Source organism: Tachyglossus aculeatus, chromosome 18, assembly GCF_015852505.1.
Source record: "Tachyglossus aculeatus isolate mTacAcu1 chromosome 18, mTacAcu1.pri, whole genome shotgun sequence".
Lineage (NCBI taxonomy): Eukaryota > Metazoa > Chordata > Mammalia > Monotremata > Tachyglossidae > Tachyglossus > Tachyglossus aculeatus.
Window position 1 is genome coordinate 17,145,721 of NC_052083.1, and position 26,199 is coordinate 17,171,919.

Below are 26,199 nucleotides of genomic sequence, written 5' to 3' on the forward strand. Positions count from 1 at the left end.
CATGGGTGTCTGTTTTTAGTTGGCTATATTGTGCAATTTTGTTTTTCCTCAAGAAATTTTCTTTAAATTTTGAAATCAATTAATTCATCAATCAGCTGTATTTACTGAGCGCTTGCTGTGCGCAGAAAACTCTATGACGTTCAATAGAATCCATACTCTCAAGGTAGCTTTCAGTCTAGAGGGGAAACAGACGTTCAAATAAATCACAGACAGGGGAAATGGGAGAATATAAGGCTATGAGAAACAGTTGAGACTAGATCTGAAAAAGCTGAAATACAATTAGATCGGGGTGAGAGCTGAAACATCGAAAACGCAGCATTTCTGATTTTTGTTTAATCCTTAATGAAGGTAGATTAAACATTTTAAAGGGATAGGAGGTCCCAGGGAGGTGATTAAATACCAAATTACCAAACTTTAACCAGGTAAATTACTTTCATGACCTAAATCCAAACCAATCATACATGTTGAGAAGCGGTGTGGCTTAGTGGAAAGAGCACGGCCCTGGGGAGTCAAAGGACTTGGGTTTTAATCCCTGCTCCTCCACTTGTCTGCTGGGTGACCTTGGGCAAGTCATTCCAGTGCCTAGAACAGTGCTTTGCAGATAGTAAGCGCTTTAAAAATACCATCATCATTATTATTATTATTTAACTTCTCTGTGCCTCAGTTCCCTCAAGTGTAAAATGGGAATTTGATACCTCTTTCTCCCTCCAACTTGGAATGCGAGCCCCATGTTGGACCAGCTCTTGGTACACTGTTTGACACATGGTAAGCACTTAACAAATGCCACATTTACTATTTATCATGTTTCTGCCATCAGAGGCAACCTTCATTTCCTTTTTCAATCTGCCTCCGCTTTAAAGCAGAAAAGCCGAAGATTTAACTTCACCTCCCCGATTTAACCAACCATCTCTAAGACAGGCCGGTTTCTTTCTCCATGGGGAATTCTCCACCTTCATTAACTACTAGCAACCGCTCTGCAAATAGTCACTGCTTGCCCAGTCCCTGGAGAATAAATGTCAGAGCAAAACACAGAAGGCGTAGGAAAAACAGTGTTGTTATTTAATAGCTGTTCAAGCCCTCTCTGCAAAAGTATCCTCCTTGGTTTAATGACTTTGGACTCAACGAGCTAACCATAATTCAACACCCTAATGTCAAAACCGTATGTAACTGGCCAGAAGGTTATATGCTATAGAAGTCATATATTTCTCAGCTTGAGATTCAAAGGCCTATAATTAGGAAATTTTATTCCATAATAAACAAATGCACCTGTGTTATTCTCCAGATCATTTTGTGATTTAGTAATCAATCCATGCGGTTGATGGTTTTTAATCTGCAAGTATATTTAATAATAATAATAATGATGGTATTTATTAAGCGCTATGTGCAAAGCCCTGTTCTAAGCACTGGGGAGGTTACAAGGTGATCAGGTTGTCCCACAGGGGGTTCACAGTCAATCCCCATTTTACAGACGAGGTAAGTGAGGCCCAGAGAAGTGAAGGGACTTGCTGAAAGTCACACAGCTGACAATTGGCAGAGCGGGGATTTGAACCCATGACCACTGACTCCAAAGCCCGGGCTCTTTCCACCGGGCCACGCTGCTTCTCTGCCATTAACTTCATTGAATCAATCACTTGCTTCAGTAACTATAAAAATGTTAAAAACAAAAGCATACAGTGTATCTATATAGGTCACGAAAGACATTTAGTCTCACTTGAAATAGGAAATGTTAAAAACTATGGAAGTCTCCTTTCCCCCCTGGTTCAAAGGATCCAGGAGAGGATTTAATGCAGGGTGAGAATTATACCTGCCGGATGTGTTTTGGATTTTCTGCAATTTTCACAGACCGGCCGCTGTTGATTTTTATGAGGACTGCATTCTACAGATTACATTTTGGTGAATGGTGAAACGGAATCATCAATCGTGAATGGGGAAACTGAGGCACAGAGACACCAGCCTTGCCTCTGGAGGTGAAGCGGGCCAACTGACACGCTAGGAAAAGGGGGCGGGGTCAGAAAAGGGGGCGTGGCCAGGAAAAGGGGCGGAGTAATGGAAAGGGGCGGAGTCAGGAAAGGGGCGGAGCCAGGAAAGGGGGCGGTGTCAATCAAGGGGCGGAGCCAGAAAAGGGGCGGAGCCCAGGAAGGGACAGCAAAGGGGACGGGGCCAAGAAACTGGGCGGAGTCGTGAAAGGGGCGGAGTCAGGAAAGGGGGCGGGGCCGAGTCAGGAAAGGGGGCGGGGCCATGAAAGGGGGCTGAGACATGAAAGGGGCGGAGCCTATTAAGGGGCGGAGTCCGGGACGGGGCGGGACAGAAAAGGGGGCGTGACCAGAGTGTGGCGGGGGGCAGAAAAGGGGCGGGGCCAGGCCGGGTCGGGGGCGGGGCCGGATAACAATTCTAATAATAGCATTTATTAAGCGCTTACTATGTGCCAAGCACTGTTCTAAGCGCCGGGGAGGCTGCAAGGTGATGAGGGTGTCCCACGGGGGGCTCACAGGCTTCATCCCCATTGCCCGGATGAGGGAACCGAGGCCCGGAGGAGGGAAGTGACCCGCCCAGAGTCCCCCGGCTGACAGTCGTCGGAGGCGGGATCCGAACCCACGCCCTCCGCCTCCGAAGGCCGGGCTGTAGCCGCCGAGCCCCGGGCGGGGGCGGGGGCGGGGGCGGGGCCCGGCTCGGGGGAGCGCGCCCGGGGCGGGGGTTTCCGGCGGGGCGCCGTGCTGGGGGCCGCGGGGGTCCGCCGCCAACGCCGCCGCCGGCGTTGGCGCCATGCGTTTCCGGGCGAAGCTGGTGGACGTGGGCTGCCTCAACCACTTCACCCGTGAGCGGCCGGGCGGCCGGGAGGGGGCGCCGGGGGCGGGGGCGGGGGCGGGGAGCGGGGAGCGGGGAGCGCATGCGCGGCGGGTGGCGCGCCTGGGCCTTCCCGCCGCCCGGTCGCCCGCCGGCCCGCCGGCCCGGCTCGCGCGACCCCCCGGGCTCCCCGCCGGCCCCCGCTGCTCCTTCTCCTTCCTCCCCTCCCCCTCCCCCCCTTTGCCCCGCTCCCCTTTTCCTCCGCTTTTCCTGCCCTTCCCCCCGCTCTTCTTTGTCCTCCCGTGCCCCCTTCCTTCCCCCTCCTCCCCATCTCCTCCTCTCTTTCCTCCCTCTGCCCCCTTTTTCTTCCCCCCTCCCCATCTCCTCTCCTTCCTCCCTCTGCCCCCTTCCTCCCCCATCTCCTCTCCTTCCTCATCCTCCCCCTTCCTTCCCCCTCCTCCCCATCTCCTCTCTTTCCTCCCTCTGCCCCCGTCCTTCCCCCTCTTCCCCATCTCTTCTCCTTCCCCCTCCTCCCCATCATCTCCTCTCTTTCCTCCCTCTGCCCCCTTCCTTCCCCGCCTCCCCACCTCCTCTCCTTCCTCCCTCTGCCCCCTTCCTTCCCCCTCCTCCCCCTCCCCCTTCCTTCCCCCTCCTCCCCCTCCCCCTTCCTTCCTCCCTCTGCCCCCTTCCTTCCCCTTCCTCCCCATCTCCACTCCTTCCTCCGTCTGCTCCCTTCCTTCCCCTTCCTCCCCACCTCCTCTCCTTCCTCCCTCTGCCCCCTTTTTCTTCCCCCTCCTCCCCATCTCCTGTCCTTCCTCCCTCTGCCCCGTCCTTCCCCCCCTCCCCGTCTCTTCTCCTTCCTCCCTCTGCCCCCTTCCTTCCCGCTCCTCCCCATCTCTTCTCCCTCCTCCCTCTGCCCCCTTCCTTCCCCCTCCTCCCCATCTCTTCTCCTTCCTCCCTCTTCCCCCTTCCTTCCTCGTCCTCCCCCTTCCTCCCTCCTCCCCCCATCTCCTCTCCTTCCTCCCTCTGCCCCCTTCCTTCCCCCTCCTCCCCATCTCCTCTTATTCCTCCCTCTGCCCCCTTCCTTCCCCCTCTTCCCCATTTCTTCTCCTTCCCCCTCCTCCCCATCTCTTCTCCCTACTCCCTCTTCCCCCTTCCTTCTTCGTCCTCCCCCTCCTTCCCCTTCCTCCCCATCTCCTCTCCCTCCTCCCTCTTCTCCCTTCCTTCCCCCTCCTTCCCATCTCCTCTCCCTCCTCCCTCTGCCCCCTTCCTTCCCCCTCCTCCCCATCTCCTCTCCCTCCTTCACCTTTCTTTCCCCTCTTCCCCATCTCTTCTCCTTCCCCCTCTTCCCCATCTCTTCTCCTTCCCCCTCTTCCCCATCTCTTCTCCTTCCCCCGCTTCCCCACCTCTTCTCCTTCCCCCTCTTCCCCATCTCTTCTCCTTCCCCCTCCTCCCCATCTCTTCTCCTTCCCCCTCCTCCCCATCTCTTCTCACTACTCCCTCTGCCCCCTTCCTTCTTCGTCCTCCCCCTCCTTCCCCTTCCTCCCCATCTCCTCTCCCTCCTCCCTCTTCTCCCTTCCTTCCCCCTCCTTCCCATCTCCTCTCCCTCCTCCCTCTGCCCCCTTCCTTCCCCCTCCTCCCCATCTCCTCTCCCTACTTCCCCTTTCTTCCCCCTCTTCCCCATCTCTTCTCCTTCCCCCTCTTCCCCATCTCTTCTCCTTCCCCCTCTTCCCCATCTCTTCTCCTTCCCCCTCTTCCCCATCTCTTCTCCTTCCCCCTCCTCCCCATCTCTTCTCCTTCCTCCCTCTGCCCCCTTCCTTCCTCATCCTCCCCCTTCCTCCCTCCTCCTCCCCATCTCCTCTCCTTCCTCCCTCTGCCCCCTTCCTTCCCCCTCCTCCCCATCTCCTCTCCTTCCTCCCTCTGCCCCCCTCCTATCCCCTCCTCCCCTCTCCTCCCCCACTACCCCCAGTGCTCTGCACACAGTAAGCGCTCAAGAAATACGATTGAATGAATGAATAATAACGATGGCATGTATTAAGCGCTTCCTATGTGCCAAGCACTGTTCTAAGCGCCGGGGAGGCTACAAGATGATCAGGTTGTCCCCCGGGGGGCCCACAGTCTTCCTCCCCATTTTACAGAGTGAGGTCACTGAGGCCCAGAGAAGTGAAGTGGCTTGCCCAAAGTCACTCAGCTGACAATTGGCGGAGGCGGGATTTGAACCCGTGACCTCTGACTCCAAAGCCCAGGCCCTTGCCACTGAGCCACACTGCCCCCTTCACCCTCCTCCCTCCTACCCTCTCTCCTCCTCTGCCCCCCTGCCCCTTCACATTCCTTCTCCTTCACTTCCCCTCTCTCTTCCCTCTTGCCCCCTTTACCCTCCTGCCCGCTCCCCTCCTCTGCCCCTTCACCCCCCTCTCCTCTCTCCCCCTTCACCTCCTCCCCTCTCTCGTTCATTCATTCATTAAATAGTAGTTGTTGAGTGCTTACCGTGTGCAGCGCACCGTACTAAGCGCTTGGAAAGTACAGTTCGGCAACAAATAGAGACAATCCCTGCCCACACGGGCTTACAGTCTAGAAAGGGGGGATAGACAGCAAGACAAGTAAACAGGCATCAATAGCGTCAATATAAATACATACAATTGTAGATATATACGCATCATTAATAAAATAAACACAGTAATAAATATGGACAAAGATACACAAGTGCTGTGGGGAGGCGAAGGGGGTAGAGCGGAGGGAGGAAGTCGGGGTGATGGGGTGGGGAGGAGCAGAGGAAAAGGGGGCCTTAGTCTGGGAAGGCCTCCTGGAGGAGGTGAACCTTCAGTAGGACTTTGTGATTTCTTCCTCTGCCCTTCGTCCCCCTCTCCATCCCCCTCATCTTACCTCCTTCCCTTCCCCACAGCACCTGTCTATATACATATACATATTTATTACTCTATTTATTTTACTTGTACATATCTATTCTATTTATTTTATTTTGTTAGTATCTTTGGTTTTGTTCTCTGTCTCCCCCTTTTACACTGTGAGCCCACTATTGGGTAGGGACTGTCTCTATATGTTGCCAACTTGTACTTCCCAAGAGCTTAGTGCAGTGCTCTGCACACAGTAAGCGCTCAATAAATGCGATTGATGATGATGATTGTTTGGCAGACGTGAGGAGGGAGGGCATTTCAGACCAGAGGTAGGATATGGGCCGGGGTCGACGGCGGGACAGGCGAGAAGGAGGCCCAGTGAGGAGGTTAGCGGTGGCAGAGGAGCGGAGGGTGCGGGCTGGGCTGGAGAAGGAGAGAAGGGAGGTGAGGCAGGAGGGGACGAGGGGATGGACAGCTTTGAAGCAAATAGTGAAGAGTTTTTGCTTGATAGGGAGGTTGGTAGGCAACCACTGGAGATTTGAGGATGGGGATGACATGTCCAGAATGTTTCTGTAGAAAGTTAATCTCTTTCTTCTCTCCCTCTTCACATTCCTCCTTCTTTCTCCCTCCCTGCCCCTTCACCCTCCTCCCCTCTCTCCCTGTACCCCCTTCACATTCCCCCCTTCCCCCTTTTCCCCCCCTCTCCTCCCTGCCCTCCTCTCGTGCCCAAGGGGTAAGCATCACGATCGCCAAGCTAACCAAGACCTGCACTCTACGCCTCACCTCGGACAAGCTGTATTTCATCCTTTCGGACAAAGTGGCCAACGGAGGGGTCAGCATGTGGTGTGAGCTGAGTCAGGTGAGTGCTCTTTCTGAAGCAACTGGAAAACGGGACGGTTATTATTATTATTATTATTATAAATGGCACAGAATTCAGAGGAAGGCTCGTTTCAGTTGACTTGCTGCCGATTTATATTTGAATGGCCCAGAAGCAGCACGCTTTGCACCAAGCGAACGGTTGGTACCTATCTCCAGGGATCTTCGTTATTCAGTCAATCCCTGGGATTGAGTGTGTTTTACGTGCAGAGTGCTGTATTCAGCGCTTGGGAGAGTACAACACGATGCAGCGGGTAGACGTGATCCCCGCTCACATGGGGCTTACGATCTAATCGGGGACACAGGTGTTAAATTTGCGATGGGGGAAAGTGGCAGCATCTAAAGGTGTGTCCGTAAGTGCTGTAGGGGTGCAGAGTACTTAAGGGGGACAGTCCAAGTGGATAGAAACTGCAGGAGGGAGGGCAGAGAGTGGGGGAAATGAAAGGTTCCAGCTTCTTGGAGAGAGATTATTTCAGTAGGGCTTTGAAACTGGGGGGAATGGCGTTTCGTTGTATATGAAGGGGGCCAAAGGGGAGCCCAGGAATCAGCAGCGGGACAGACGAGCTGAAGGTACAGTGGGTGGGCTGGTGTCAGAGGAGTGAAGCATGAACGTTGGGTTGAAGTGGGAACTGATTGAGCTCATTCATTCATTCGTTCAATCAGTCGTATTTATTGAGCGCTTACTGTGTGCAGAGCGCTGTACTAAGCTCTTGGAAAGTACAATTTGGCAACAGGTAGAGGCCGTCCCTACGCAACAGTGGGCTCACAGTCTAGAAGGGGGAGTCAGACAACAAAACAAAAGTAGACAGGTGTCAATGCCATCAAAATAGGTAAATAGAATTATATATATACCCATCATTAATAAAATAAAGAGTAATAAATATTACAAATAGACACAAGTGCTGTGGGCAGAGGAATGGGGTAGGGCAGAGGGGGGAAGGAGCAGAGAATAAGTGGGGGGCTCAGTCTGCGAAGGCCTCCTGAGGTGAGCTCTCCGTAGGGCGCTTTTTAAGTTCTTATCAGAGGCCCAGAGACTCTGATCGAAGCCTTAACTTCCCGTTCTCCAACTTCACTCAGGGCAATTTCTTCGATGAATTCCAAATGGAGGGAATAGCAGAAGAATACAATGAGATTTATTTAGAGCTTACAGCTGAAAACTTATCCAGGGCGTTGAAAACCGCCCAGAATGCCAAGGCTGTGAAAATCAAGCTGACGAACAAGCACTGCCCCTGCCTCACGGTAGCCGTGGAACTGGTAAGCGCTTCGTCCAGTGCTCTGCACACAGTAAGTGCTCGTTAAATGCGATTGAATGAATGAATTGAATGGGAAGGAGAAGGCAGAGTCTGACCTGATGCTCTTAGACGTACCCCAAAGGTTTTTGTGCATCCTGTTACACGAAACGGATCCCTGAATGAATAGATGGGGTTTCAACCTTGGGCTAAACAACAGGGCGTCCTCGTTCGTTTTGAGTGTCGCCGTTGGGCTTCAAGGTTTTTAACTGGGAGCCAAGACTTCAACACAGCGTGGGCAGAATTCTCCAACTAGCGACCGGACCTCTTTGCTCTATTCCTGTCGACCCTCTAGCTTATCTTGAATTTTTAACGGTGCAGAATGAAATCAGCACATTCCGGGCACTAATGAAAACTGGACCGATGTAATGCCCCTTTTCTTTCTATTTCCTTATTCGTGCGCTTTCAAAGGAATTGATATCTGTAAGGAGCTCTGGATGTACTTACTTTCCTGGGAAACCGGAAAAATGGGTTACCTGCTGCGCCGAACCAAATAGACCCAGTTTGGCCGTAGCATCTGGATCAGAATGAGGTCGGGGAACTAGGGGAATTGTTGATGGAGCCTGCGTGGGCTGCCTTCGCAGAGAAACTGTGTGGTTCTGGAGCGGGACAGGACTACACTCCAAATCTTCCTTAATACCAGCTGGGCAAAAACATCACTCACTACATCATCATCAATCGTATTTATTGAGCGCTTACTATGTGCAGAGCACTGTACTAAGCGCTTGGGAAGTACAAATTGGCAAGATATAGGGACAGTCCCTACCCAACAGTGGGCTCACAGTCTAAAAGGGGGAGACGGAGAACAAAACAAAACATACTAACAAAATAAAATAAATAGAATAGATATGTACAAATAAAATAATAAATAAATAGAGTAATAGGAGAACTATACAGGAGAACGGAGGGTTCTTTAAAAGATTTCAGCCGATAACCATCTCTCTTCTAGCAGATAGCAAATGGGTTAAATTAGGTCTTCAGAGCTCACAAAATCAGGTGCCGTGAGAGGCTCATTTTTGGTAACTCCAACTGCTTATTGAATCTGCGTTCTAAACAGTTTCACCATCTGATTAAGTATTCAAGGAGAATCAAGCACCGGCTGTTTGTGCTTAGAGCTTTTTTTTTTTTTAATTAGTCCTAGTCCATGCCCACAAGGAATCTAAAATCTAATATTCAAACTGTAGAGCTCGGGAATGTTCGCTTAGAGTATACTTGCTTAGTTTTGTTTTGGCGGGGGGTTTTGGTGGTCTGCATTTTAGACACCGGTGTGTCATTCTTGGCTATACAATTGCCAAATCATTTATGGATGATCTCAACCAGGGGTCAGATGTTGAGCGTTCTCCTCAGCTTCAGGCTTCTGAATTGCCCGTGCCCCGTTACATCTTTTGTGGTGGTCTGTGAACCTCCCACGTTAGCCTCCTTCTTCACCAAGCGTCCACAGGCCACCGTCTCTACGGGCTGCTCGAGTACCGGGGCCGGTTGAGAGAGAAGAGGAGGCCAGGCTACGTAAAGCGACATCCCTCCTTGGCCCGGGGGGAGAGACGGAAAAGGAAATTCCCGCCCTCCCGCCCCCATCTTTCAACTTTTCTGTTCATAGCGCAAATCCCTCCCTCAAATAGCCCTCTCCTCCTAGAGCTTCGGAGCTGTCGTAAAGGGGCTCCCTTCTCCTCGCTCGGTTGGGAATACAGTGTGGCCCATCTTTCCGTCTTCTCCTCACCTGACTTTTAGCCATTTCTCCCTGCGGAGGGGTGGGCAGAAGTTCAATGAAAATGAATGAGCGCATTCCCGCTTCACTGCTTATTTACTGGCAGAAGAAATGAAAGTCTAGATTGTGGCCGGATTTCAATTTTCCATGAATTCGCTCTCCCCGTCGCATCAGATATTCAAAATTACTGAACTGACTTTGAAGATCTCCAGGGAAGGCAATTCCATAAACTTCCCACTGCTTAATTACCTTGTCAGATTTTAGTAAGAGCCTGTATCTGTTTTTCTGCTTATAAAGATCTCAAGGCAATTTCACATCAATGCAGCCTGACAGTATCCCTGTGAAACAGGAAAAAGCCGATGGTATTGTCATTCATAAATCGCATATCGGGAGACTGAGGTAAAGTGAAATTAAGTATGAAGAGAGGGTGTTCCTCCCAATGCAGTGTTTCCACATTGTCCGTTTCTCTCACTTGCCAATTTTTTGGGAGGGGGTGGGTGTTATTTTCATATCTATTCGCTCAGTTTTCAAAAATACCTCTCCCTTTCTCTCCAAAGCCATCTTTGTCAAGCAGTAGTCGCATTGTGACTCACGACATCCCTGTGGGGGTCATCCCTAGAAAATTGTGGATCGATTTCCGAGAGCCGAGGGTGCCGGACTTTGATGTAAGTAGCGGACTGGGCCATCAGAGTTTTCCTTGTTCTTATTGTTTTCTAGCAGTATGGGGGATTTATCCACTGATTCCCTCACCCCTTGCCTCCTACTGCAGTTTAGTAATAGTAATAATAATAATAACTGTCAATATGATTATAATTGTGACATTTATTAAAGACTTACAGTGTGCCAAGCGCTGTATGAATGACCATCGTTAATACGATATAAACAGATTAGATGCAGTCCCTGTTGCACATGGAGCTCACAGTCTAGGAGGGAGAGAGAAAAGGTATTTTAGTCTCCATTTTACAGCTGAGGTAACTGAAGCGCAGCAAAGTTGAGTAACTTGCCCATGGTCACACAGCAGGTACGTGGCGTCTCTGACTCCGAGGGCCACGCTCCTTCCACGAGGCCAGTCTGCTTCTCAGAGTAATGCTCCCAGTCCCCCAAAGATCACAGGCTAATCAAGAACTTTTTTTATTGAATATTTCCTTTTTTATTTTCAATTAACTATTACGTCAGAAAATCCAACACCTAAATTCACTCTGTATTCCACAGGAACAAAAATGGATTTTTTTAAGTGGTATTTAAGTGCTTACTATGTGTCAAGCACTCTTCCAAGTGCTGGGGTAGACGCAAGTTATAATCAGGTTGGTCACAGGCGTTGTCCCCCTTGAGGATCACAATAGGAGAGAGAGTGGGCATTGAATCATCCTCTAAATATATTGGAAATATTAGAAAATACCTATATTGTTTGCTGTCTCTGGGTTTTGAGGTACGGGTACGGGTTTTTGGAAAAATGGCCCAGCTAGAGAAGTTTGATGATGATGGCATTTGTTAAGCGCTTACTATGTGCCAAGCACTGTTCTAAGCACTGGGGTAGATACAAGGTTATCGGGTTGTCCCATGTGGGGTTCACAGTCTTAATCCCCATTGTCCAGATGAGGTAACTGAGGCCCAGAGAAGTTAAGTGACTTGCCCAAAGTCACACAGCCGACAAGTGGCAGAGCTGGGATTAGAACCCACGACCTCTGACTCCCAACCCCGTGCTCTTTCCATGTTTGACCTGTCTTATGTTTCTAGACAGATCTAAAAGTTGCCCAGGAAACTCACCCAGGACGGTCTTATTTAAAAGCTGATTACGTGTGAATTAAAAACAAGGAAAATTCAGGCTCTGATTTGTTGCGTTGGTTTTCTAGGTTAGCATTTATTTACCCATGTTGAAGATCATGAAGAGTGTTGTGGAAAGAATGAAGAACATCAGTAATTATATTGTAAGTTCTAACTTCTCTTGACTAATTCTGAAGCGAGTTTGCTTTTTGCGCTTCTTTTCCCAAATTGGAGTCTACTACATATTCAGTTTAGATATCAGGGTATCGAACTTGTTTCGAGGTCACCATGTTGTAGTATTTGCGGGAATTTTTCTTTCCCAAGACTCCAGTGGCTTCCAACTGGTGCTCCTTCACTTGCGTTCATCTGCCGCGTCGGCCGAGCGCGGTAAGTCCCGGGCGAGAGGCGAGCAGCCGGTCGGACGGACGGTCTCCCGAGAGCCGCGAGACGTGCCGTCCGATCCAAGCTGCTCCCAAGCCGGGAAACCCCTGTCCTTCTCCGAGAGATGGAATTGACCGTTATCCATTCTTGGCGATTTCCCATTTCACCTGGGCCAGGCTGGATAACCGAGAATGTAGATGTGGGTCGTCAGTCTTGTGGATAAGGCTCTGAAAATCCTCGGGACTGTAACTAAAGTTTGCGTGGCCTTGGTTTTCGGGTTTTCACCAGAGTAATCTCCCTCCACCCTTCCTTCGCCACCCCTGTCTCGCCCCCCTGCTTGCCACTACCATCCTATAGCTGCTCCCTCTTGACTCAAATAACGCATAGACTGAGTCCTGTGTAGGACGGGGACTCTGTCCGACCTGATTAACTTCTATCTATCTTCCCCAGTGTTTAATGCGTAAGTAAATGATTAACAAATTCCATCATCATCATAATAGTATATTATTTAGCATATGTTTTAGTAATACATTATTATTGTTATTATTATTAAAACTCACAGGGAATCATCACAAATCGTTTGATATGATAATAATAATACTTGTAGTATTTAAGTGCTAAGAAGCAGCATGGCTCAGTGGAAAGAGATGGGCTTAGGAGTCAGAGGTCATGGGTTCAAATCCTGGCTCCGCCAATTGTCAGCTGTGTGACTTTGGGCAAGTCGCTTAACTTCGCTGGGCCTCAGTTCCCTCATCTGTAAAATGGGGAATAAGACTGCGAGCCCCACGGGGGACAACCTGATCACCTTGTATCCTCCCCAGTGCTCAGAACAGTGCTTTGCACTTAGTAAGCGCTTCACAAATACATCATTGTTGTTATTGTTATTACTAAACTGTAGAGTAATTCATTCATTCGATCGTATTTATCGCGCGCTCACTGTGTGCAGAGCACTGTACTAAGCTCTTGGGAAGTACAATTCGGCAACAGATAGAGACAATTCCCACCCAACCACGGGCTCACAGTCTAGAAGGGGGAGGTGATAAGGCTAGGCACAGTCCCTGTCCCACTTAGGACTCACCTTCTAAGGAGGAAGAACAAGTGAGAAAACTGAGAGGTGACGTGATTGCCCAAGACTTGCCAAGAAGGCAAGTGGCAGAGCCAGGATTAGAACTCACAGCCTCTGACTTCCAAGACTGTCCTTTTTTCACTAGGGCATGCTGCTTCACGTGACTCAAAATGTACCACATTGATCCAAAAGTAATCACTTAAGTCCACGTCGAGTTTTATAACATGCATTTGCCCCCAAAATTTAAATACCATAACGTATAGTCTGTGGAACTGCTTCTGGGGCGGGCTTCCTGGTCACTCGAGTGAGAAGCCGTTCGGTTTCATTTCCTGATTTCTTTTAAAAGTAGAAATGTAACTGAATGCGATATTAAGCATCCACATGGATTTAGTGCAAGTTAAAGGAACAATTCAATCAAGCAAAGTTCCAACACCTTCCCCCTTAACATAAACACAGATGCCCTAGCAAAAGACAGCAGGGAGAAGCCATATGTACTAAGCTTATCTTAGCCTTTGTGTTTGATTTCCTTTCCAACTGGAGTGTGGCTCATTTGAATGGCTAGATTATATTTTATTATTATAAAATATTATATTATTATATTATTATTATTATATTATTATATTTTATTATTATAAAATAGGAAGCAGGCTCTTTGACAAGAATGTTTCTCAGTCGTAATAGTACCATCACAATAGTAATTTGTGTTATTTTTGGTATGGTACATGTGAAGCAGTTACTTTGTGCCAAGCACTGAAAATCAGCGTAGCTTGGTGGAAAGAGCGTGGCCTTAGGAGTCAGAGGTTGTGGGTTCTAATGCTGACTCCGCCACTTGTCCGCTGTGTGACCTTGGGCAAGTCACTTAACTTCTCTGTGCCTCAGTTCAGGGGATTAAAAGTGTGAGCCTCATGTGGGACAACCTGATTTCCCTGTATCTACTCCAGCACTTAGAACAGTTCTTGACACATAGTAAGTGCTTTCCAAATACCACATCATCATCATCAATCATCATCAATCGTATGTATTGAGCGCTTACTATGTGCAGAGCACTGTACTAAGCGCTTGGGAAGTACAGATTGGCAACATATAGAGACAGTCTCTACCCAACAGTGGGCTCACAGTCTAAAAGGGGGAGACAGAGAACGAAACCAAACATACTAACAAAATAAAATAAATAGGATAGATATGTACAAGTAAAATAAATAAATAAATAGAGTAATAAATATGTAGAACCACAATTATCAAGTGCTTAGTATAGTGCCCTGCACACAGTCAGCACTCAATAAATAATGATTGATTGAATGAATGAGTGAATGAATAGAGCTGGGGTAGATACAAAATAATCCGGTCAGACACAGTTCCGGTCCCACACGGGGCTTACAGTCCAAGCCGGAGGAAACAGGATTCGATCCCCTTTTCCAGGTGAGAAAACTGAGGCCCAGAGAAGTGACTTGCCCAAGATCACACAGAAGGTAGAGCCAGATTTAGAACCTAGTTTCTCAGACTCCCAGCCCACTTTCTTTCCATTAGGCCAAGATGCTTCCCTGTTACCTCAGATTGGGGTGGTGGAAACTGGACCGTCAGTACATGAAATAGCTGTTGGAGGACCAGGTATCGGTTTCCCTTTAATCTCTTTTTGTGGATGAATATCTGCCCTTCCACAGTAATATCATTTCCCTGTCATTTCTCCATTCCGCTAGGGGATTGCCTCGACAACATGAATCCATCACGTGAGAGTTTTATGCTTATCGGTTTTCGAGAGTAGGGAGCATGTCTTCCGTCTGTCAGTTTTCCCCGTGTGCCTAGTTCAGTGCTTTACACACGGGAAATGTTCTTTCTACCGATGCCCTGGATGATGATGCTGGAGAAACTGGTTTATTTGTCATTCCCTTCATTACATCGGAGATGAAAAAATCTGTGGAGACACGGTCATGTTCCGTTGTCTCTTTGTGTCATTCATTCATTCCGTTGTATTTATTGAGCGCTTACTGTGTGCGGAGCACTGTACTATGTGCTTGGAAAGTACAATTCGGCAACAAATAGAGACAATCCCTACCCAACAATGGGCTCACGGTCTAGAATGGGGGAGACAGGCAACAAAACCAACCAGGTAGACAGGCATCAATAGCGTCAATATAAATAGGTGGAAGTATAGACATACACATCATTAATAAAATAAATAGAATAATAAATATGGCAACCACTGAAGATTTTTGATGGGGCAGGGTGGGGGGCGGGGGGGTATGTGACATGCCTGGAGCATTTCTGTGAAAAAATCCGGGCAGCTGATTGAAGTGGGGAGAGACAGGAGGTTGAAGAGCAGAACCAGTGGCCTGCAATGTAATGCCTGCAAGACATTGCATTACACTACATTAAATTTTTTAGTAATGCCTGCAACGAAGTGAGGCATTGTGGCCTAGTGAATAGAGCACTGGCCTGGGAATCAGAAGGACCTGGGTTCTCAACCCGACTCTGCCACTTATATGCTGTGTGACCTTGGGCAAGTCATGTCACTTCTCTGTGCCTCACATACCTCCTCTGTAAAACGGGGATTAAGACCGTGAGCCTCTAGACTGTAAGCTCATTGTTGGCAGGGACTGTGTCTGTTTATTGTTGTATTGTACTCTTCAAAGTGCTTAGTACAGTGCTCTGCACACAATAAGCACTCAGTAAATATGACTGAATGGATGACGGGGACTGTGTCTAACCTGACTAGCTGTAATTTCCCCAGCGCTAGGTACAGGATACAGAGTACGGCACAAAGCAAATGCTTTACAAATACCATAAGAAAGTGGATAGATAAGTGCTAAAGACTCATGGGGAAATTTCACCCCTCCTCACTCCCCAACCTCCCCCTTTTTTTTTTTCTTTCTGGTTACAGGCTGTTCTGGGCAGGGCTTCCTGGAAGCCCTTAGGAGTAGTGCAAAATTAAAAAATGTAATAATGACCATCTTTAATTCATGACACAGCTGCCTGGAAAGTCCCCTCCACTCCACCGAAACAGCCCTCTCAAAGGTCACAAATACCTCCTTCCTGCCAAATCCAATGGCTCCTACTCTATCCTAATCCTCCTCGACCTCTCAGCTGCCTTCGACACTGTGGACCACCCCCTTCTCCTCAACACGCTATCGAACCTTGGCTTCACGGACTCCGTCCTCTCCTGGTTCTCCTCTTATCTCTCCGGCCGTCTTGGTCCCCTTCTGTTCTCTATCTACACCCACTCCCTTGGTGAACTCATTCGCTCCCACGACTTCAACTATCGTCTCTACACTGATGACACCCAGATCTCCGCCCCTGCTCTCTCTTCCTCCCTCCAGGCTCGTATCTCCTCCTGCCTTCAGGGCATCTCCATCTGGATATCTGCCCGCCATCTAAAACTCAATACGTCCAAGACTGAACTCCTTATCTTCCCTCCCAAGCCCTGCCCTCTCCCTGACTTTCCCATCACTGTAGACGGCTCTACCATCTACTATACTCTGTGGGCAGAGTATAGTGCTCTGCCCACCGGAAGCACTCAATAAATACGATTGAATGAATGAATCAAGATCAGTGTGATGACAAATAAATGTTTTAACTTCCATATTGCCTTTAAAGAGACTGGTTAACTCATAATATGCATTAAATGATGGTAGAAAAATTGGACGGTCACTCTTTCTAACTTGAAATTGCTCCATAGCATTAAGAATTTTTGATTATCCTGTGTCTTCCCCTGACTTAGTATGGTGCCTAGCCCATAGTTAGCACTTAATAACACCCTAACTACTTTTCTGAGTTGGTATTGTCTTATTTCTCTGACTCCATCCTGCTGTTCCCGCCCCTCCCTGTTGACTGTCCCATAGGCTTTTCTCAGTTGGTGATAATTCCCCATCCATCTGGAGAATTGTGTTCTAAATAGCAAAAGAATAAGCGACACATATTTTAACTTCACAATCCACGGAGTGTATTTCTCTGGTGGTGAGACTTGTTCCCCGGGTGGGCTAAGCAAAGCCAACCAGGAGAAAGAGAGAAAGTGAAAGATTAGCAGGATTGAGTCAGCCAAAAGGCAAACTTGTGCATTTCCACCATGAATTTTAAATGCCTTCTAAGTAGTCTTGTCAGAAGAAGCTTGAATCATTTCTCCCCATTCTGCCCAGGACCGTTATAGTTAAGCGGGTAGGAACCTAGAAATAATAATAATAATAATACTCTCTTTTGGGTGTGTATGTGTGATAACTTCTGAGGAGTTGAAAGTGCTCGTTAAATACTATTACACTGAATATTGTAACCCTGAGGTAGAAAGAGGGAGGACTTTTCCATTCAGGTGGGGAAACTGACACAAAATTCATAGCTGATCAGTGGCAGAGCCGGTCCTAGAGCCTTAATATTTGTTATTTGCATCAGGAGCTGTCCAGTAGATCATGCTGCAAGGAAACATGGTATCATCTTTATGCTCCTCTCCCCCCTCTAGACTGTAAGCTCGATGTGGGCAGGGAATGTGTCTGTTATATTGTACTCTCCCAAGCACTTACTACAGTGCTGTGCACCCAGTAAGCGCTCAATAAATATGATTGACTGGCCTGTCCATGCCACGTCAGCATAGGGCAGATAGAGTGGTAGAGAAAATTTCACAGGATTCGTCTGAGTCTTCATTAAGCTAAAGACGGCTGCTTTTTTAACTGTCAAAGATTGGAGGGGTTTAGTCAAATACTTTCATCGCGGTTTGGCGCAGAGGGCCTGAAGAGGGTTATTTGGAGACCGTTCAGACTGATCCGTGTTTCCATTAGGTTTCATTAAGGTCAATTTATTTTGGTCCTTTTTCAACATTTGTAAATGTATTTTGATTTGTGTAGGGATCTGTCCGACTCAGAAGTTGCCCCTGAGGTGGGTGGGATCGGCAGGGGAAAAGCCAGATGTGTTTCCTCGGCAGCCGGCTGGCTGTGGTAACGCCGGGGTTCGGAGGAGAAGGTCAGGCGGGGAATTATCGCCACGGGGTGTGATCTCAGCTACCTCGTGTGGGGCACGATCCTCACTAATGACAAGTTGGTGCCAACAGCCAGGTTTGTCTGGGTTCTGCTGCGAAACTGCAAAAAAATTCCCCTGGGCGGATAGTAATTCTGCCGCCGATGCTCCCTTTAAAAATTGAGCTGTAAAGTTAAAAACTACTGACTTCCAGTAGGGAAAATGATCGTCAAGGTTAACCCATGTATGCATTCATAGGTTATTGAAGCCAATCTGAGTGGAGAAATGAACTTGAAAATAGAAACTGACTTAGTGTCCGTTACAACACATTTCAAGGACCTTGGAAATCCTCCGTGGAGTAAGTTTTCTGGTTTTCTTTATTTTGGAGTTTGATACGTTAGTGGACTGCTAAGTGAGTTGTGGTGACTGATTAATATCACATTTTGTTGGCTACATTTTGGGCACAAAACTGACTTGTAGGTATTTAGCTTTGCTTAGGTACTAAAATGAGCCAATTCAAATCAGTTTCTAAAACAGGCACAGTCCCTGTCCCACATGGGGCTCACAATGTATCTGAGGCCTATTTTGCAGATGTCAACTGAAGTACATTGTCATACTCAAACCCAGGTCTCCTGGTTTTGTTCCTTTCCTCTTTCCACTAGACCATGTTGCCTCCCCTCTATGCTCTGGCAGTATGCTTCTTGAGCTGCAGCTTTATAATTTTAAGATTCTCTCCTTCAATTTCCCTTATTTGTAATTTATTTCAATGTCTGGCTCCCTCTAGACTCTTAGCTCTTTGTCTCTCCTTGTCTTGCCTACCAACTCTGTTCTGTTGGACTTTCCCAAGGGCTTAGTAGAGTGCTCTGCACATAGTAAACATTCAATAAATACCATTGATTGATTCATTATGTAGCGGTATTCCCAGTGATTTTTCCGGGGTAATTTCTAGCTGGTTACATCCAAGACATTGTTGTTTTTCTCTCCCAAACACTTAGTACTGTTCTCTATTACAGTAAGCACTCAACAGATACCACCGATTGATTGATTGATTCCTCTTCTAATGCAGAATAAGAATGCTACAGCAAACAATCTGTCTGAATGAAAGCAAGCCCTTAAGATCTTTTTCCTGTCATTTTAGCCTCTGAAGACACTTCCCAATGCAGAGACCCAGACAGAATGTCCGAGGTTCGAATAGATATTCGAAAACTCTTACAGTTTCTTGCGGGGCAACAAGTAAATCCTACAAAGGCGTTATGCAGTAAGTTTTCACCTTCGTTCTGTATATATACAGAGTTCTTACCGTAATACCAGTCAAGCAAGTTACAGAAAACATTCTAATACATTTACTTTTGCTACCTTTTAAACATTAACAATCGAGTGAATTTTCACATATGTCCGTTTTCTGAGTAAGAGTTTGATCCTGCTTGTATTTATAGGGAGAGGGCCAGGACTCTGTTGGGTATTTCCTAGAAACTTTTAAAATATGGGAGAAGATTCTCTAGAAAGCAGTAGATCATTTGCTCAAATAAATGCTACTTTTAGTTTTCTAACTTTGGTTAAAGCGGCCCGATGGTTTGGGGCCAAAGAAAGTTTGCGTATTTTCAGTTCTGCCCTTAGCAATGCCGAAGTTTGTTTTTCAGTAATACTATATAATATTGCATTTGCAAGTACCAAGGTATGTCATTTCATATTAGTATGCGAATCATTGACCATTTGTTTTTGAAGACCGTAGATAGGTCGAAAGAACATTTGGTGAAAGTAGTATGGTTTTGTGCCCCCGAAAAACTTTTGAAATATGTCTGTGAGGGTAAAACCGGTGTATCATAATAAGATTTTCTTGTTCTTGGAAAGAGCTTTAAATGCTTTTAAATTATATTTTTCTTTGTAGATATTGCAAGCAATAGACTTGTTCACTTCATTTTGCTTCATGAGGATGTTTCCCTTCAATATTTCATCCCTGCACTGTCATGAGAACGCAGTCATGTAACTGGAGTTTCGATTGGCTTGAATAGCTGGTGACCGCAGTGGACTAGACTATCGAAAGCCACCCGTCCAGATCCTTCCCTTTATTAAGTCACGGACAACTGAATAGTAGAACTTTGCCTTTTTAAAGTATTTTCCTGAAGTTTACTCGTAGATGACTTCGTGCCATTTTTAAAAAGATGATGTTAAAATATCCTTTGTCGTCAACTGAAAGCAAAACAAAATGTGTGACTCCCAGCTCTTCTCAGTGCCCAAAAGCTTTGGGAAAAATTGTGGAAATTTCAAAGGCGGAAGGCTGCGGATATGGGTCCTCCCTTCACTTCCTTTTGCCTAAAAGGTAACTTCTCCAAAATTTGCAGAGCAGCGTAACAGTAGGAGATTTCGGTCGCTCCCGAGAAGCAGTGCGAAAAACTCAAATCGAGAGTGATCTGTGCCACTTGTGCTTTTCTGAACCTTTGCCTTCTGATCCCAGAAAGGTAAGAAGTGAGTTTTATAGGGCCTGAAGGCAATCCTGTCGCTTCAGGAAAAAGGCATTGAATAGTCGCAGAGGTTCTCTTCGAGATCATGACTAATTTACACTTGGTTTTCCTCCTGGGCTTATCCTAGTATGCTTTCTACTGCGTAGGCCTCTCAAGTATAGCAAAATTCAAGCGCTCAGGTACTACATCATCTTTCTGCAAGATCAGATGCACAGGAACTTGAAGGATATGATTTTTCAAAGTGAACAACAAAAGCGTAAGACGTGAGAGAAGAAAGCGTCTTCTGTGGCTTCCACCAAATTTTCTGAAAAGGAGCTATTTAAATTGCTGTGTGTACGGCGGTGACAGTACAGTAGTCGTCAGGCTTTGATATGCTTGCCTAAAATATCCCAAGAATTACCAAATTCCAGTTCCATGATCGTCAGTTGGAGATGTGATGTGAAACAGCACGTAGCACATAGCTTACATGTTCATCACTGGCAAGTTGAGCCTGCAGTGCTGATAGGAAAAAAACAAAACTAGTCACTTGGAATTCCAGTGGCATCAAGAGTTAGAAATGAGCAGAAATTAAAATGTGTATAATAGAATATACAGTATCACAGAATGAGTTCACTTATAGCGGATTCTCTTATTGTTTTTCAGGTTATTAATGTTGGCCTTTGATTTTTGGTATTGTTGTGTTCTCTTATGGAGTTCAGAGTATTTGGTTTGACTTAGAATGGGGTTCTGAAATTTCTTTTCAGAAAGCAATAAAATGTAATTTTACCTCCCATACAAAATGAATAGTACTCTTAACTAGATCTTCAAAGTCATTCTCATGGAAAATTAGTTGTACTGAAGTTATTTTGTTTCTTCAATCTGGAAGTGTTTACAATATGTTTGGAAATTTTTTTTTGTATGCAAAAATTTTTCTTTAAATAATGCTGTCCACCCTTAGAAGTCAAATATTGTATTTTCTGATGAGCATTGCCAATACATTTCTGTTCTTGAATGAAATCTGACCATGTCTTTCCTGAATTTAATCAATCATTAGCAGTAATTGAGCACTTAGTGTGTTCAGCGTGGCAGACAAGGGGCTTGGGAAAGTACAAAAATGGAATAGTTAAGTCATCTCTGCCCTCAAGGAGCTTAAAATCTGATGGGGAAGAGAGATAGACAAATACAGGTAGGGGGAAGCAAAAGAGTAGAAGGGCATGTCTGAAGATGCTGTAGGGATGGGGCGAGTGCATAGGTGGAAGGGAGGAAAAATAGGGTGGAAGGATGAGAGATTAGTCACAGAAGCCTTTCTGGAGAGATGTGATTTTAAAATGTCTTTGAAAATGGGGACTGTGGTTTGTCGTATATGGAAAGGGCGGGAGTTCCAGGTGGGAGGAAGGATGGGAGCAAGGGGCTGACAGTGAGAGAGGCAAGACGGAGGCACAGTGAGTGGTTGTTGTTTGAGGACGTAAGGGCAGATGTGCGTGTTTGAAAGCAATGGGGAAGGAGCCATTGGACAGTGACCTGTTGCTAAGTGTTTACTGTGTTTAGAGCACTGCATTAAGCGCTGGGAGCTACATAGGTAGGAATTACGGTCCCATTCGTAAGAGGGGATGGGGTCGGAGTGCGGGTGCAAGGGGTAGATTGAGAAAGGAGGCAGGGGATCTCTTGAGAGATGACGGGGAAGGATGAGGCAGTGGATGGGTGGCTGGAGAGGTGGAGGAGATTTTTAGGGAGCTCATGGCTGGTGATTTCAGTTTTGCCAGTGAAATTGATGGCCAGATCATCGGGGTCAAGAGACGTGCAAGGGTTAAAGGAAAGAGACGATAAGGATGGAGAAGTATCGTTGCTGGGCTGAGTTCTAGCGGGGATGACTAGGGATGGATGGGGTCAGCCTGATGAGTGGATTTCCTCCAGTGGATCTCCGTGACTCCAGCACGTGAATGGAGCCCGTTGCTGGGTAGGGACTGTCTCTATATGTTGCCAACTTGTACTTCCCAAGCGCTTAGTACAGTGCTCTGCACACAGTAAGCACTCAAGAAATACGATTGAATGAATGAATGAATGTGGAGGTGATTCCCTGCTTGTCTGTTGGTGGTATGAATACTTGGGAACATATCCACAATTTGTTTAAATGTCCGTCTCCCCTTCTAGACTGTAAGCTCCCTGTGGGCAGTGAACTCATCTACCAATTCTGTTGTACTCTCCCAAGAATAAAGTGTTCTGCACCCTGCAAGTGCTCAGTAAATACCATTGATGGATTGATTGACTGGAAAATTAAATTGTTGCAGATTATAGGGAAGTAAGTAGGAGGTATTCCTGCTCTCCACTCTGGTTCCTTAAAACTAATGTTGAATTTCACACCTCTTAGAGGGTCTCTCTGTAACAGTCAGCTGTATGGCCCTGAAATCCCGATTATCCTTAATTTGGTTGGGGTTTCCAAGGACCTCAGTGATTAGGTTATATCAATTTTTATAAAATTCAGTGGACTTTTTGTACCACCCTGGGGAGTCTTGAACCCTGAAAGGGTATGGAATTTGCCACAAGGTTCACCGTCCCTTCAGACTTAATTGAGGCAATCGAAGGTATTTACTGAGTGAGTATTTACTGTGGGCAGAGCACTGTACTAAGCACTTGTCAAATTACAAGCGACAGAGTTACTTAGACGCTATCCCTTCTTACCAGCCGCTTGCAATATACAGGGGAAAGAGAGAATAGAAATCAATCAATCAATCAATCATATTTATTGAGCGCTTACTATGTGCAGAGCACTGTACTATACAAATTGGCAACATATAGAGACAGTCCCTACCCAACATTGGGCTCACAGTCTAAAAGGGGGAGACAGAGAAAAAAAAACAAACATACTAAAAAGAAGGCAACGTTCAGTTGGAGGAAATCAATGAAATGAACTCACCTGCTTATACGATTTAAAGTTAAGTTTGAGAACTATGTAAAGAAGAGAAAACATTCAGGACAGATTTAAGGAGTATTCTAGCAGGTGGAGGGGTGGATTTTGAAAATTAAGGAAGTCAATTTGTGGCCGATTAGCCTTGCAGAGCTTTTAAAACCTCTTGAATTTTTTGAGGGTTTGGATGGATCTGTTTTGAAAAATCTGCCAGTTCCTTGGTTTTCCGTAAAATTTGCGTTTAGTGACTGAGGTATAAATTTGGCTTTGTCTGCCATCTGATGGCTGTTAAGGTGTTCTGGATTTTGCCTTATCCACCCTTTCCATGAGCTTTCTTGTAAGCATTAAGTGCTTACTACGTGTCAGGCACTGTACTAAGCGCTGCTGGGCTAAATACAAGCTGACAAGGTTGGACACGGTCCATGTCAGTGCTCGTGCGTCGGGAGAGGGAACCGATTAACCGCCGACCGGTCCTCTGAAAACCGACTCCCTTCCCTCCATGGCGCACATCACCATCAACCGGTATTTGCAGCAGGTCATTGAGTTATTCCTCTTCCCTGTCAGCTCGTCTGGTCCTACCGTTTTTATCACGCTTCTCCCAAGCGCCCAGTACAGTGCTGGAGATTGAATGGACCCGTAGTAGACGCTTAGCACCCTTCAAAAAATAAAGATGTACGTGCAGGAGGAGCAGTGAGTAGCCATCCCCCCTGCCCTCCCTCCTTCCCCTCCCCACAGCACCTGTATATATGTTTGTACAGATTTGTACATTTACATATATATGTATATATGTTTGTACATATTTATTACTCTATTTATTTTACTTGTACATATCTATTCTATTTATTTCATTTTGTTAGTATGTTTGGCTTTGTTCTCTGTCTCCCCCTTCTAGACTGTGAGCCCACTGCTGGGTAGGGACCGTCTCTATATGTTGCCAACTTGTACTTCCCGAACGCTTAGTACAGTGCTCTGCACACAGTAAGCGCTCAATAAATACGATTGATTGATTGATTGGGGCTCACTGTCTTAGCCCCTGTTTTCCAGATGAGGTAACTGAGGCCCAGAGAAGTGAAGTCACTTGCCCAAAGTCGCACAGCAGACAAGCGGCGGAGCTGGGATTTGAACCCAGGTCCTTTGACACTCAAGCTCTTTCAGTGAGGCTGAGGCTTGTTTCTGCAAATCAAAGTTAAACAGACCCTACATGTGTTTGGATCCCCCGGGAGGTCAACGATAAGAGACGTTCTGAGACGTGTGTGCCCTTATTTTAGGATGACCAGTTTTGGGGGACGGGCTCAAGTTGAGACAGGGATGGGATAGGAGTGGGCGGAGAGATTAGGGAGAAGGATAGTAGGGAAGGAGAAGCGAGGGGAGAGAAAGGGGAAAAGGAGGAGCAGGGGCAGAAGAAAGGGGTAGGGGGTGGAGGGGTCACTGTTGCTGCTGCGGTCTGTTAATGTCTGTGGATGTACCTCCCCGCATCCTCCAAGCTAGCTCTCTTCCTCCCTTCAAGGCCCTACTGAGAGCTCACCTCCTCCAGGAGGCCTTCCTTCCTCTCCCCCTCGTCCCCCTCTCCATCCCCCCGTCTTACCTCCTTCCCTTCCCCACAGCACCTGTATATATGTTTGTACATATTTATTACTCTATTTTACTTGTACATGTCTATTTTATTTTGTTAATGTGTTTGGTTTTGTTCTCTGTCTCCCCCTTCTAGACTGTGAGCCCACTGTTGGGTAGGGACCGTCTCTATATGTTGCCAACTTGTACTTCCCAAGCGTTTAGTACAGTGCTCTGCACACAGTAAGCACTCAATAAATACGATTGATTGATTGATTGATTGTGGAGGGTGCACTGTCTCAACAGTCCTGCCTGGTTGGGTTGACCGCCACCGCCATCCGAGCCAGATGGTGCTCAAAGGCCTGCCTGCTTGCCAAGCTGAGCCTTCCCGCCCATATCTTGGAGCTGGAGTCTAAAGCCGAGAGAGAGATGGGGAGGAAGGAAAGGTAGAGGGAGGGTCTAGAGGGTAGAAGAGTGCGGGGAAGAGGAGAGCAGATGAGAAGACTTTCCTCGTCAACCACCATCTCCAGCTAATCCCCATCTTCAGCTGTTTTATAGGGGCCTGGCGGCCTCAGGATCACCACCGTTGCCCAAACTGGGCGCTGAGAAACCAGTATCTGCCTGGCTCCATCAAGGCTGGCCCTTCTGAGCTGAGGCTAGGAGTTTCCAGACAGGCCAGTTCACCTAGACCCCCGTTGTTGTTGTTGTCTTATGCTGTCGAGTCGCGTCCGACCCATAGCAACGCCATAGACGCGTCTCTCCCCACTTCCATCTGCAATCGTTCTGGTAGTGGATCCAGAGAGTTTTCTTGGTAAAAATATGAAAGTGGTTTACCGCTGCCTCCTTCCGTGGAGTAAACGAGTCTCTGCTCTCGACTCTCCCCCGCGCTGCCCAGCCCAGGTGAGTTTTGACTCGTAGCAGATTGCCTTCCGCTCGCTACCCACTGCCCAAGCTGGGAATGGAATGGATAGGCCTCTCTTTGATTCTCTCTTTTCTAGTCGTGACTGGTAAAATACTGGAAACTCTCCGGATGCTAGCCTGAGAGGGAAAACGCTGACGCAGACGCCCGGAAATCAATTAAGGCACCACCCCAGATCCACACAGGTCCAACAACCTCAGTGGGAGAAGAGAGACTAAAATTGAACAATTAGAATGTCATCCAAGCAACAACGAAAGCAAGTTAAATTTCAGCAAGTACTGAGGTAATGGAAATTCACTTTACAATAACTGAAGGGAGTATACAACTACATATTAAAGCAGTTTATGATAAAATTAGCTCTATATTGGACTGCTTCGGATTTTAAAATATCCAGTTTAGGAAAAAAAAACCTTCGTATTTTATGAATCACAACTAGGAGACCCTTAGTGGACCCCGATTTAGGCCTCGCAAACCCATTCGGAAATGTTCGTCAGTTCACCTATGCCGAGCTGCTCTGCTCGAGTCTCCCTGATTCAACTCTGGGTTTGTCAGTCAAAATGGTATTTATTGAGTGCTTATTAAGTGCAGAGCAATCAATCAATCAATCAATCGTATTTATTGAGCGCTTACTATGTGCAGAGCACTGTACTAAGCGCTTGGGAAGTACAAATTGGCAACACATAGAGACAGTCCCTACCCAACAGTGGGCTCACAGTCTAAAAGGGGGAGAC

General features: G+C 47.0%; 1 protein-coding gene across 1 annotated transcript; it reads left to right on the forward strand.

The window, feature by feature from the left end:
- Positions 1-2,747: 2,747 nt before the first annotated feature.
- HUS1 (HUS1 checkpoint clamp component) lies at positions 2,748-21,110 on the forward strand. Its single transcript, XM_038760262.1, has 8 exons — positions 2,748-2,815; positions 6,368-6,495; positions 7,590-7,766; positions 10,064-10,171; positions 11,360-11,434; positions 17,911-18,010; positions 18,791-18,910; positions 19,541-21,110. Exons 1-8 carry the CDS (start codon positions 2,764-2,766, stop codon positions 19,621-19,623), a joined length of 843 nt encoding a protein of 280 aa, XP_038616190.1. The 5' UTR covers positions 2,748-2,763; the 3' UTR covers positions 19,624-21,110.
- The last annotated feature ends 5,089 nt before the right edge of the window (positions 21,111-26,199 follow it).

Bases quoted from the DNA above. Each gene is read 5' to 3' on its own strand.
- HUS1 (XM_038760262.1), top strand. From the start codon at position 2,764: ATGCGTTTCCGGGCGAAGCTGGTGGACGTGGGCTGCCTCAACCACTTC. The intron at 6,496-7,589 runs GTGAGTGCTCTT...AACTTCACTCAG, and splicing joins TGTGGTGTGAGCTGAGTCAG to GGCAATTTCTTCGATGAATT. The intron at 7,767-10,063 runs GTAAGCGCTTCG...TTCTCTCCAAAG, and splicing joins TCACGGTAGCCGTGGAACTG to CCATCTTTGTCAAGCAGTAG.